Source organism: Aphelocoma coerulescens, chromosome 26 (assembly GCF_041296385.1).
Source record: "Aphelocoma coerulescens isolate FSJ_1873_10779 chromosome 26, UR_Acoe_1.0, whole genome shotgun sequence".
NCBI lineage: Eukaryota > Metazoa > Chordata > Aves > Passeriformes > Corvidae > Aphelocoma > Aphelocoma coerulescens.
In genome coordinates this window covers 2,244,506-2,258,293 of record NC_091039.1, presented here as the reverse complement: position 1 = coordinate 2,258,293, position 13,788 = coordinate 2,244,506, and the positions used below count along the sequence as shown (strand labels likewise).

General features: G+C 60.3%; 1 protein-coding gene across 1 annotated transcript in view; it reads left to right on the top strand.

The window, feature by feature from the left end:
• Nucleotides 1-2,108: 2,108 nt before the first annotated feature.
• The window catches only part of NAV1 (neuron navigator 1), a 61,024-nt gene continuing 49,344 nt past the window's right edge, over nucleotides 2,109-13,788 (top strand). Inside the window, exons 1-3 of the mRNA XM_068995877.1 lie at nucleotides 2,109-2,695; nucleotides 3,060-3,160; nucleotides 5,319-6,047. Of these exons, the coding sequence (XP_068851978.1) occupies nucleotides 2,109-2,695; nucleotides 3,060-3,160; nucleotides 5,319-6,047 (1,417 nt within the window). The remainder of the gene's footprint in view (nucleotides 2,696-3,059; nucleotides 3,161-5,318; nucleotides 6,048-13,788) is intronic.

Below are 13,788 nucleotides of genomic sequence, written 5' to 3'. Positions count from 1 at the left end.
ATGTGCCCACGTGGGAGTGGCAGAGACCCCGTTCCTCCCTCCATCCCACCTCCCGCAGTGACTCGAGGACGGATCTGTCCCAGAGCCCCCCAGTGCCTGTCCCAGCACTGCCTCCACCCGCCTCTGCCGTGGCTCAGGGCCGTGACCATGGCGAGCAGAGGCAGAGATGGCTCAGCAAGGATGTGGGGAGAGAGAAAAATCTCTCCCAGTGTTTCAGAGGCTTCAGGGAGAGCAAGCCCAGAGCTGTGTGTGTCAGTTTCCTCTGCCCCTTAATCGAAATTGCCTTGGAAAGATCTTTGTAGCTCCCGGCTGGTGCTGGCACTGGCGCTGCGATTCCTTGAACTCATCCGCTGCATCAGCCCCTCTCCCCGTGACCCACGGCTCCACGATCAAATGATCCAGTTCATGTGGCTCAGGAAAAAGGGAATTTGAGTGCATTCACCCCAGTGCTGCCTGTGGCAGGGACACGGCCATCCCAGGGTGGGGAGAATGTGGGGCATGGTTTAGTCCTTGCAGACCCCGAAAAGCCTGTGGGGAGCAGGGCTCGGGGCAGCTCAGGCTGGGGAAGAGGCAAAACAGGGTGGTTTGGGGCATTTTTGGGCTTTGTTCATGTAACACCCTCTGCTAGGAAATGCAGTGGGTGCAGGGCTGAGGCTGGGTTGCTGTTCCCATTGGGGTGATGGAGCCATCTCCCTGCACCCCACAGCTTTACCTCCAGCTCTGGAGAAGCTGTGTCTCGGCCGGGTGGTTGGAAAGAGCAGGTGTGGGGGGGGTACCTGGAATGCTGCATCCCCCAGCCCACCAGGAACAGCCTCGGGGGGCTCCAGTACACCCTCCAATGCACTCACTGCACCCACCCAACGCTAAGGCAGCACCAGGTAGAGGAACCCTCACCATGGGGGGTGCCAGCCTGGAGCTGATGGTCCCCACAGAATGCTCAAAAAGCTTCCCCTCCCCAGAGGTTTGCCTTCAAGGAGGCTGAGTGAAACCATGCAGGAGCAACATGTGGAATGTGTGTCCTGGGAGATGTGTGGCACCTGGTGCCTGTGGGGACACAGCTCCCCATCTTTTTAGAGATCATTCCATCCCCTGGAGAAAACCTTTTTCTTTGAGTTTTGAGTTTTTGTCCTGAAGAGCTGCAGGCAGGAGGTAGTTGGAGATGGAGCTTTGTTCCATGGCTGATTTCCTTGCTGAGCTCTGCTCTGCCTGCCTGGGCAAATCCTGTGGGTGCGAGGAGTGATGAGCTTCTCCACTGACTGCAACTGTGCTGACATCCCTGTCACCGGTGGTGGCAAAGATGGCCCTGCCTGTGGGTGCTTTGGGTGGGATGAGACCCCATCCTTATCACATGGAGAAAAACACCAAGGCAAGGCGGGGGGGGGGCACAGGGCGCTGCCTGAGGGGTGGTGACATGGAAAGTCACCATAGGACAAGAAAGATGAGAGCGAGATCATGGAGAGATGTGGCAGGTGGCACCATGTGGGGGGACACTGGGGATGAGGAGGGCACTCCATTGTGGGGATGGGACTCAGACACCAGTAGATGGGGTCACAGAGCTGGTCCTCATGCCACTGGAAGGTGGTCTTGTGTGGCAGGAGATTGTTTCAGGTGACAAGAAGTTTGTTTTAGGTGGCCAGGAGATGGCCTCAGATGTCTGGGAGGTGGTCTTGGAGGGCCAGGGCACAGTCTAGGTTGATCAGGAGGTGGTTTTGGGGACTAGGAGAAACTTTTGAGTGGCCAAGAGGGCCCCATCCTGCCTGTGGTGCAGCCCCAACTGGTGAGGGTCTGTGCCCTTATGTCCTTGCTGCAGGGACCTGCTGCAGGGACCTGGGGACACAGGGGTGGGGCTGCACAGGCTCCCTGGGGGAGGACATCACGTATGCCCTGGTCCTGTCAGGGGACATCATGTGTGTCCTCACCCTGGGGCATGGGGTGGAGTGGCCTCCTCCCAGGATGGGGACATTGAGCACCACTGAGTAGGAAGAAAGACCAAGGTCTGGTGCAGCCGAGGGGCTGTGGCTGCCCCCCCACACCCACCCCCTCGCTCTGCTGGGCTGTAATGAACCCTCCTCTTCCTCCACAGCCTTGCCAGCAGCTGCCTCACCAGGATGAAGGGGACAGCCAACATCAACTCCGCCGGCCGCAGCCACTACCAATCTGCCATCCCGGTGCCCCGTGCCATGGCCCATGGCAAACTGCACGCCACAGCCCCCCTGAGCACCCCAGGGTCCCCTGTCCTCCACAGGGCTCCGTCCCCTCAGCCAGGGAAGGTGCCAGCCCCTGGTCCCAAGACCCTCAAGCTCAAAGGCACTGGCAAAGCTGCCGGCCGTGAGCCTGCCGAGGGCAGGGAGGGAAGCCGCAGTGTTCCCACTCATGGTGGGCAGAAAGCCCCATCAAGACCCCTGGTGTCTCCTGGGAAATGGCCAGAGGCAGCAGGCAGCGGGAGGAGAGGGGCAGGCAGGGTGGGGGAGCCCAGCGAGCTGCCCAAAGCTCCCCTAGCACAGGGCAGGGGTGGGGGGCGGCTGGGAGGGTCCCCTGGGAAGGGCAGCGGAACAGCCACAGCAGGGACAGGGGATGAGTCTCATGGTGGCTCACAGGGGAGGGGCCCCGTGTTTGGGTCAGGGGCCATCACCTTCTCCTCAGGTCCCCCACACAGCCATCCCATCACTGCCACTGTGGCACCCTTCCAGTACCGGTGAGTCCCTGGGGATGGGGGGCATGGGGACAGAGGGACATGGGGCTGTGGGGGGCATGGGGACAGGGGGAGGCAGGCAGGCCCAGCAGGGGTGGCCATGGGAAATGATGGGGTTGGGTCAGGGGGTTCTGCACCAAAAGGCAGGTTTCCACTGGATTTGGTGGAGCTGGGGTTCCTAAAGCACCCATGGGAGCTGGTGTGGGGCAGGGGATGGATTCATTGGGGAATAGGGTGCCCCGGGACCCCCTGCCATGAGACCAGTGTTGCCAGACCGTGGCAGAGCCCACAGCACCATGTTCTCATCTCCTGGGGGTGCCCAGCCAGCTGCCCCTGCTCACCCACCCTCATCCCCCTCTGCCCGCAGGCTGCAGGAGGACCGGGAGCATGAGAGGGCCACTTCCCCGAGTGATGAGTGCTCTGGTCCTGAGAAGGGATCTGACCCTGACCCCAAACCCAGAGGCCTGAGTGAGTCCAGAGGGGTTTGTCAGGAATGGGGGCGTCCTGCTGGGGGGCTGCCGTGATGGTGCCGGGGGGCAGAGGCTCGTGCTGGAACGGGAGCCAGGGCTGGAGGCCAGGGGGGCGGTGGGGGGACCCTCACATTGGAGGTGCCCAATTCCCCTGGGAAGGGCTCGGCTGCAGTTCCTGCATCAGGTGACCTCCGTGGCCAAAACCCTACACTGTGAGCAGCACAGGGACTGATCCCTCCGGGGACGGCGCCTGGACATCACCCCGGCTGGCTCCTTTCCCTCCTCTTCCCCGTTTCCCAGCGAGCTCCAGGAACGACCCATTTCCAAGGAGCCGGCGCGGAGGGACCGCTGGCTCCCCACACCCACCACCGGCTCACCCCCTTTCTCGGGAGCTGAATACAAGCTCCCCGCTGCAATGCTGAGGCCACCCCAGTCCCCTCTGGGGGGAGATTTTGGGGGGGCGGATCCAGGGAGGATGCTGGGGCGGCGGTTGCCAGGGCAGCGGCAGCGGAGAATGGCGGGATGCTCCAGAGATGTGCAGGGAAGGGGAAAAAGAGAGCCGGGAGCTTCACCGGGTGATTTGAAGGGACAGAAGTCGGTCAGATCCACGGTGGCTCCTGGCAGAGCCCGGCTGTGACCTGGGATCGCAGCACCTCAGTCAGAGAATAACGGCGTTCAGCGCTGAGCCCCGATTTGGAAAGTGCTGAAACCAGCGGCAAGTGGGAGGATGTTCCAGGAGGAAGCAGGAGGGAGCGAGCGGGGCTGGCATGCGCCCAGTGCAGCTGCCCTGCTCCTTGGGGAGGTTTTGGGATAAAGCCGAGCGGGTTCGGCACCGGGGAAGGGGCTGGAGACTTTCCCTCACTCCATGCCTGCTCCAGCTTCTCCGTTGGGCCCAGCCAGAGGGAACAGGGGGCATTGGGAGACCCCACGAATCACCTCACCAGCCCCCGAACGACACAACACCCGCAGATTTGCCCCCCACAGCGGGCCCTACACCCAGGCAACAGCTCCCCCAAACCCCGAGTGGCTTTGGGGTGCAGCTTGTGCATCCCTCCTGCCCCAGCAGCACCTTTTGGTGCAAAACACCCTTTTTGGGGCACCCTTTACTGTCCCATCCAGGCGGAGTTATTTTGGGGCTTTTCAGCACTACCATGGGCTGAACCCCGGATCACCGGCCCGGGGGTGGGCTGGGGGGCTCGCACCGCCCCCGGTCCTCCCGTCCTTATCTCGGCAGCAGTGACGGGCTCTAATGCAATATTTCCCGGCGGTTGCCATGACAGCCCGCGTGAGGTCACCAAATAGACTTAATTCACCCCTCCCAAGGGACGGGTAATTAATGAAAAATGATGATAACCAGATCCCGCTCCCCTTCTTCCCCCCCGCCATTAATTCCCTTGGATCAGTGGAGAGGCCCCGCTGGGTTTGGGGGGCCACAATGTCCCTCGGGGGATTCCTGGGGCCACCCTGGGCTCTTGCTGCACAATTTGGGGGGGAACGGGGATGCTTTGTCCCCCCTGAGAATGGGTGTGCAGTGTCTAGGTGGGTGTGGGGTCCGTGGGAGGCGGGACAGGGGGTGCTACAGCGCAGGGTGCTGGGGCGTGGGACCCCCGCGCTGGCTTCACCCACCTCCCACCCGGCACCCGGCACGTCCCTGCCTGCGAGGGGCTGCGGGACGGGGCCGGTAGGTGTGGTCGCGGGGGTCGGGGGGGCCATCGCCGGCTCCGTGCTCGCCAGCTTCATCCTCGCCCCGGGGGTCCCGTGTCACGCCAGGGTCCTGCACAGGGCGCTGTCCCCGGGGTCCCGTTCGGTCCCTCCGCCCCCCGAGCTCCGCCGCGCGCGCTCCCGCCCGGCCCCGCCCCGCGGCGCGCGCCCCCTCCCCTCCCTGCCCTCCGCGGGCGCGCGCGCCGCGCCCCGCCCCCTGCTCGCGCCAGAGGAGGGCGGGCCCTTTTTGTTCGCCCCTGACATTCCGCTGGTTCGCAGTGTCCTGCCGGCGGCGGAGCGGCGAGGTGGGGCCGTGCCGCTCACCCCCCTATCCCCCCCACCTCCATCTCCCCGCCCGCGCCATCCCCTCCCCTCCCCGCTCCGCCCCGGCCGGTGGGACGGGCGCTGACGGCGCCTCTCCCTCTGTCTCGCCCGGTGTGTCCTCGGTGCCGCAGCAACAGCAGCAGCAGCGCCCGGCGGGTTAAATGGTTGCAGCGCGGGGATGCTGGGGAGCAACCTCAAGAGCCTTCCCGACGTGGAGCTGGGCGAGGAGGAGCGCGGCTATCGGCGGGGCCCCGACGGCAGCACCGTGATGCCGAAGCGGGCGAAGGCGGCGGCGGCGGCGGCGGGGCCGCGGGGCGCGGAGCTGCGCGTCTTCAAGGCGAGCAGCGCGGAGGGGCGGCTGCCGGCCGGCTCTAACCTGCGCAAGCAGAAGTCGCTCACCAACCTCGCCTTCCTCACCGACGCCGAGAAGAAGCGGCAGCTCTATGAGCCTCGCTGGAGCGACGACATGGCCAAGCCGGCAGCGCCGGGGGCGGCGGCGGCGGGGGGCGGCGGGCGCGGCGGCCCCCGCGGGCGGGACGCGCCCGCCATGTCGCGGAGCCTGTCCCGCTCCGAGCACTCGCTGCTGTCGCCGCGCCCCGCCGGCCCCGCCAAGCCGCCGCCCGCCGGGAAGCCGAGCCGCATCCCCCGCGGGCCCTACGCCGAGGTGAAGCCCCTCAGCAAGGCCCCTGAGGCGGGCGGCGGCGGCGGCGGCGGCGGCAAGTGCGACGACGAGTTGCTGGGCGGGAAGGGGCCGGCGGTGGCGGCGGGCACCGAGGAGAAGCCGTACCTGAAGGTGGACCCCGAGCTGGTGGTGACGGTGCTGGGCGACCTGGAGCAGCTGCTCTTCAGCCAGATGCTGGGTGAGTGCGGCCGGCGCGACCGCCGGGCTCGACGTCGAGGTGGGAATGGCCAGAGGTGGCAGCTGGAGACATCTGGGCTCCTGACACTCCGTGAGGGACCCGCTGGTGGCCACCTCAGTGTCTTGAAGTGAAGGGAGGCTGAGGGGAAAGGAGTCATCAGCCTCAGTATCCCCAGTCACTTAGAATCACAGGCTGGTTTGGGTTGGAAAGGACCTTAAAGCTCATCCTCTTCCACCCCCTGCCATGGGCAGGGACACTTTCCACTAGCCCAGGCTGCTCCAAGCCCCGTCCAACCTGGCCTTGGACACTGCCAGGGATCCAGGGGCAGCCACAGCTTCTCTGGGCAACCTGTGCCAGAGCCTCCCCACCCTCACAGGGAGAATTCCTTCCCAATATCCCATTTACCCCTGCTCTCCTGTCACTCCAGGCCTGTGTCCTAAGTTCGTCTCCAGCTCCCTTGGAGCCCCTTTAGGCACTGGAAGCAGCTTTGAGGTCTCCCTGGAGCTTTCTCCAGGCTGAACACCCCCAGTTCTCCCAGCCTGGCTCCAGAGCAGCGGGGCTCCAGCCTTCAGTGCATCTCCAAGGCAGTGCTTGAGGGAAGGTGCTGTCAGCTGCCTCTTTCCTTGGAGGAAAGGTAGTTCCTCCTCACAAGGAGCAGTGGCAGGTGGTGGTGGAGCTTGTCCTCCCCCACGTGTCTTGTCGGCCGTTCCTGGTCTCAACACCCGCCAACCACGATGGAGGCTGCACAGCCGGGTGCCACAGCTGGTCCCCACCATCAGGGTGGCTCGCCCTGGGGGTGACCTTGGGAAGCTGCTGGTGGAGGTGCTGCGCAAGGGGTCCATGCTGCTGCTCCATTTTGGACAGATCCAGAGCTCCACTGAAGTCTGGGGCTCTGGCAGAGGAGAGTTCTCCAAGGATGCTGCTGCAGGGTTTGCATGAGCCGGTTTCAGGCTGTGGCTGCCTGCGCTTTGCTATCCCTGTGGGTTTGATCCCCGAGCTTGTTGTGTGCATTGTGTGCATGGTGGGTTTCCATGAGAACAGCGAGCACTGGCCCAGCGCTGGCTGTGCCCCAGACCTCGGAACCCACTGCCCCTGTTGTGGGCTGCAGCATTGGGTCTTGGTACAGGTGAGCCCGGCCCTTGCCCATTCTCTCATGCTGCATGCTGATCTCTAGGAATTGTGGCTACCTCTGCTTCCTGCTGACACCCAGTCTTGCCTGCATCCCAGCCGGCAGTGCCTGAGGGCTCGGCTGGGCAAAGACTGTGGGGGCTTGTGGCTCTGAAAAGCTGTGTTTGGTTTGGCAAACTGGCATGAGAAGGTGGCAAGGGAGCCCTGCACAGCCATCATGGTGCTCGTGGTGCTCAAGCTGGCTGGCTGTAAAGCCCTGGTGGTTGTTGGTAGTGGGGGAGCAGCAGTACAGGCGGGACTGGTGTGCCCAGTCCCTTCAAGTTCCCTGCCTGGGACCTCTTTTTAGGGCGCAGGAGCTTCTCTGGCGCTTGAGCTACCTTGAGATGCCTTGTCCTTGCTGTGTGATGAAGAGAAAGTGGAGAGATTTGCCCCGGCTGGGGCCTGGGGGAGGCAGTTTGGAGATGTGGAGCTGGAGTGTGTGCTGGAGCCAGGCACCTGGAAAGCCGCACTTGCTGAGTCCACTTCCCTGCGTACCCCTGGCTGCTCCAGGAGCCTTTGGGGTGTCACAGCCCCAGCTCCAGCAGGGCCCTGGCACAGCGTGCACCAGTGTGTGCTGGCACTCAGGCATGGAGCCTCCCAGGCCATTGCCCTTGGCTCCCTGGCTGTGCCCAGCCATGGAGGCAGCAGCAGTGCTCTCCTTGGCAGGGTCTGCCCTGATGCTGGAGCATCCCAGGGCTTGCAAGTGGAAGGCCACAGAGTGAGCTTGAGGACAGGCAGACTGTGGGGATGAGCAGGAGGGATGCAGGAGGTCAGCCCGGCTGCCCCAATGGTCCCACAGCTGGGTTTACAGACATCCATCCTCAGCCCTAATGCCACGGTAGCACCAGATGCCATGGGAGCAGGGCAGGATTGCAGGAGGATTTGTCACTTATGGGACTAACAGACTGCCACTCACTGGTGTTGGGATGCTTGGGGGAATCTCAGTGTCCCCCCATGATGCTCTGCTCTTAGGTGGGAGTTTCCTCAGCATTCCCAGGAGAAATCCTTGCTGAGGGGGGGCGGGAGGGGGGCCTGGCCCACGTGGGAGTGACTCCCAGTTTGTGGTACTCTGGAGTACCAGAGATCCAAGACAGGATCTTGTGCACTTTCTGAGGAAGATCATGATTGTGGAAGTGCCCCCAGCAACTGGTTTGGTTTCTGGGGTGTTGCCAAGCCTCCACCTGCATCAGTCAGGGCTGACTTTGACCTTGGGAAGTGTTGAACATCCGTTTGGACTGCACTTAGCATCTGAAGGCTTGGTCAGCTGGTCCATGAGGGCCAAACTCTGCCAGATCTGTCCTCTGTGTATTGCCAATAATTTTCCGAGACAAAGGGACTGCCGGGCTTCCTGTGGGGGGGATTGAGGGCTGTGTCCAGAGTTGGATGGGGAGAGCGCCTGGGGTGGACAGAGCAGGAACATCACCCCGCTGAAACTTCCCTTCCTTGGGGTTGTACTTCCCGCATTCATGGGAGTTGTGATAGTGAGTCACACCTACTTACCCAAGCCAACCGTGACCTGGCACATCTGTGACAGCCTGTGTGGTGGGGATGCCACCAGGAGCCTGGGGTTGTGGAGAGAAAGGAGCAGTGTGACAGTGGTGCTGGCACAACCCCAGCTTGAGGGTGTGTAGACACGCGCTGAGCCTCCAGACCCCCTTTGCTTGTACATCTGGTGCGATCCAGGCGGATGGAACTTTCTTCAGTGGTGATGGTACCTTCCACAACCTGTCTTCCCCAGGAAGAGGTGGTTCCTGTGGCAGAGATGGACCCAGAAGGAATGGGATCCCAGGAGAGTGGGATTCAGGAGGGGGGCCTTCACACCCTGCTAGGGCTGGTGAGGAGTGCCAGGAGAGGAGCTTTCTCCTGGTTGCTACAGGAGATGCTTGGGAGGGAGGGAAGGAAGGTCTCTGCTGTTTTCATTAATCCCTTTGGCAAGCGAAACATCAGCCTGAGCTGTTTGGCTATGTCTGCTGAAGGACATGCTATCCAGAGTGGCATGGAAAGACCCACAAGCTCAGTTTGTGCTGGGAAGAGAGAGGTGGAAATTGCAGGGACTTCCAGCCTCTGCAGATACGGTTGTCCTTGAACTGCTGACCTGTGTTGAGAAGCTGTACAGCTTCTGAGCTCCTGGCCCTGCCAGCCACAGTGGCTTCCAGAGACCTTGTGTGTCTTTGGTCTCCACACCTGAATTCTCATCTCTACCTCATGCGTCTCCTGCCAGAAGCACTCCCAAGCCTCTCTTGGCCAAAAATACAGTTTATTCAGTAATGGCCAAATGTTACCTCTCATTTGGTCACTGCCGCTGCCTCATCTGTTTGATGGCACTGACGCTTTTGTAGCTGAACCATGTTTAAAGAGCAAGCTGGGAGAGGTCACCGGCACGCAGCGACCACATGTGCTTTGTAGAGGCTATTTCCATCATCCAAATTATACATTTCGCATCAACCAAAGACTGAGGCTTCTCATCAAAGCTGGCTGGCAGCTGGGGTTGCTAATTATGCCAGTGCCCAACCACAAGATGAAGGGGATGGAGGGCACGTGGCCAGCGTGGTGGAAGAGCTGGTTGTGCAGCGCTCGCCATGCCCGTGTCCACGTGTGATGGACAAGGCTATGCAGGTGCAGGGGCTTTTTTGTACGGGCCGTGGATGTTGTGCCCAGCATGATGGTTGCACTTACCTAGAGCTCCCCAGAGCACCTCCGAGATCCTGCAGCTGCTTTCTGCAGCCATTTCCTTGTCCATCTCTTGCTGGATGTGGTGCCTCTTAAGTGGCTGCTAATTCGCATCAACGAATAAGTGGTCGGTGTTGTGTGGGCCAGAGCCCAGGCGGACACACGTGGGATCCCGGGGGGGATGGTGTTCCCCGAAATGCTTGCTGCAGGAGTCTGCAGCCTTGCCAAACTCTTCAGGTGCAGCTATAACCCATCTCAGTCCTGCAGCCCTTGGGTGGGCCATGCTACCCTTCCCAGGTGGCCCAGCAGGGATGTCCTTGCTGGGCAGCACGTGCCCACGGGATCTCGGTACCCCTGTGGTGCCAACACACAGGCAGGGCAGGCTGGTGCTGGGTGGGCAGTGGGTGCCTGCAGCCCCTCAGTGGTGGGGAGGAGAGCCAAGGGCTGGAATGGGCAGAAGGGCTCCGTGACGGGCGGGAGCTGCACGTTGCATCTGACTCTGATTTAAAAAGTAAACCACAGTGCAGAAAAGACTGGCATCTGAGATGTCCCGTGCAAGGACATTCCTGACCCTAGTGGAGATGGGAACCAAGTTATTCCCTTCTGATTGCCATCCTTGCTGGGAGACACACGGTGTGGGATCAAAGAAGCGCTTCTGCCCCATGGCATTCCTCCCTCTGCCCCATGTTGTTCCTACCAGTTTAATTAAGCACTAATGGGCCCCTGGCAGCACTGTGCAGCAGTAGCCAGGCTCCCTGGCAGGAGACCATGAGGAGGTCAGAGACCAAGTAGCTCTTCACAGTGATGGGGGCAGGTTATTGCCTCGTAAAGTGCTGCGGCTGTCCTGATACCACTAATGCTATTCCTCTCTTAAGGTCCCTGTGTGACAAGGTCATTGGGATGGGGATTTATTTCCTTTTACCCACAGAGCTGGACTCCTGCCTTTTGGGTAATAGTGAGGAGAAAGGGGAGTGGTACACAGTTGTGTTGCTGCTTCCATCCTGTTCTCAGGAGCTGACAGCAGGTAGTAGATGTCTGCTTTCTCCAGCTGAGATGGCTACAGTGACTGGGGAGAAGATCTGGAAATGGGATCCAAGGGCCCTAGTGCTTCTGCTGAAGCTGTTTGGGATGTGCCATGTTCCCAGTGATTACAGCAGTGTGGAAAAAGGATTGAGAAAAAAATAAATCCAGATTTGTCTTTCAAAATTCCTTTCAAAATGGAAAGGTAGCAGAGCAAACACTTGAAAAAAAAGATATTTGGGGATGCACTGCTGAAACAAAGTTCTCCCCAAAGAGCCTGAAAATCCCTGTTCAAATGGGGCTTTCCCAGTGACTGTCTGTATCTCGCCCCCAAATCCAACATGTCTAAAAAGAAAATATGTAAATGAATAGAAAATTATGGCAATTCTGGAAGTGGTATTTGGGATCTGCTGGTGGGATGTGACCACAGTGGGACCTGGGTGATGGACCCAGCCCACCCATGGCTCCTGCCTGGTCCTGGTGCCTTGTGAGCAGCATGCTTCCATGTGGGTGGCGCTCAGAGAACCGTTGGCAGTTCTGGGTCCTTTTGGAGAGCATCTTCCACATGCCCCTGTTCCCAGCTTTGTGTATTTGGCTTTTCATGTTGTGGCATGTGTCTCTGTGCCCACAGCTCTCCCTTGTCACAAGTCCCCCCCACAATCAGTCACCCTGTTGTGTCCATTTAGGTTCCCAGCTCTTTGTCTTCCTGTGCAGCTTCTCATGGTGCCAGAAAACAATGTCCCTGGTCCCCTCTACCTGCAGATCCCCCCTGACCACTCTCACTTGAGCATCTGAGGACAGCACTTGGCTGATGCTTGTGCCCACTGCACAGGGGAGGATTTGTTCCAGCTCAGCACAGAGCCAGAGCCTGCACCCTCTGAGGTGTGTAACCTGTGAGTGATGCCAACCTCCAGTGCCAGCCCGTTTGCCATGACCGGTGTGTGCCTCCCAGCTTCCCTGGCTCAGCTGTGGGTGTGACTGGGCAGTTTGCTGTAGGGCTGCAGTGTTGGGATCAAGGTTGCCTGGCTGTGCGGTGTCAGGTGGACCCACTGGCACATCCTCTGAATCAGTCACTTGTCTGGTCCAGAGTGTCTTTTGTGGCACTGTGCTTGTGGCTTTTGGTGCCCTGCGTGTGCAGTGGCATCAGTGTCTTGGGGTAATGTGCATGTGTGGTGTTTCTGGTACTGGGCTCCGTGTGTGTGGTGTTCCTGGTACCTGTGACAGTGGTGCCCTGGGCTCTGTGTGTGTGCAGTGTTCCTGGTACCTGTGACAGTGGTGCCCTGGGCTCTGTGTGTGTGCAGCATTCCTGGTACTGGTGGCAGTGGTGAAGCTGCTGAGGCTGGATCCACTCCCTGGGTGGAGTGGGATGGCTCCATCCCTCTGTGGTAGCTGAGTCCTTGCCCTCTCCAGGCTTCGCACCTTGAGTGTGTCTCATGCAGAGCTGTGGGGACACAGGAGATCAGATACGGTGCCATTCTGCCATATCCCCCGCCCTGCAAAGTCACGTCCTCCTCCAGGCACATGAAGCAGCTCTCCCGGGGGAGCCAGGGAAGGGGCTGCTGGTTCTCTGGCTGGAAAGCAGTGAGCTTGGGGAGGGTAGAGGATGTGTGAGGCTCGGAGCTCGGCTGGAAGGCTTAATGGTGCCTCGTGGTGGGGTGGAGGGGCAAAAGGGAAAGCAGGGCTTGCCCACGCTGCTGCATTGCAGCTCGGAGCAGGGAGCTGAGCGGGAGGAGAGCTGGGAAGGCAGGGATGCTGCAGCCGGGAAGCTGGGAAGTCAGGGGATGCTGCATTGCAGAGCTGAGATTAGAAGCTGTGCAAATGGAGATGTGCTTGTGTCAGGGCGGGTGTGACACTGAGGAGTGGTGCCCAGCGCCCACTGATTTGCTGGTCCTTCCTCTAGTCCAGTTCTTCCACATTTTGTTTCACGCCAGCATTTCTCTCATTCCTTGCACTGGTATTTGTCTTGTTCAATTGAGGACATCATGTATTTTTTATTAATTCAGGAGGAGGACTGAGATTCATCTCCCACTGGAAGGACCTGCTGGAATCCACATAGGGAAGCTGAGCAGAAGCTCAGCACATCTGGGCAGGACATTTTCCTCACTCCTGGGAGCAGCCATGGATCAAGGAGGTGGCTCCAGAGCCTTGTGGCCCTCACACAGCACAGCATGTGAGCTCCCTGGAGGGGGGACCTGAGCAGACATTGAGCACATGTGTACCCCCGTGCTGCCCAGTGAAATGCAGGTGTGTCCTGCAGCCAGGACGTGTGCCTCCACCTCTGTGAACATGTGAGCATGCCAGCGTGTTGGGAGCACAGGATTTTCTATCTGGCATAGGTATCAGTGATTCTTAATCACTCCACATTGCTGTGGTGTTGTGTCAGCCTTGTCTCTCTTCTTAGCCATCCTGCTCATCCAGAGGTGGGCACTTTGCAGTCCTCCCCTTTACCTGTGAGGGTCTGGCCTCAAGCATCCCCCTGAAATTACAGAAAGATTTTATGGCAAATCCAGAAATTAAGTGTCTGAAGATGTAAAGGCAGGGCTGCTCTGCCTTCCCCTCAGGCTGGATTTTGCCCAGTGGGTAGGGAGGGGATGGTGAGCTGGCTAGGAGGGACCCAGGAGGTGCCTTTCAGTGGGGAACTCAAATTGAGGGTTTGAGCTGCGCTCACGAAGCCGCGGTTCCCTCGGCAGGTTGTGAGCCTGACTCGCAGCCACAGGTGATGCAGCGGGAGGGCCGGGCTCTGTGCCAGCTCGTTGGCTCACCAGCCGGTCGGCTGGCGTTGACTGTGGGATCAGCACCTCTCTTGCTTGGTGAGCTGGAAGGATGGCTCATGGCTGAGGTCCTTGTTGAAGCTGCTGGAGGTTCTGGTTGTTTTCATGTAACC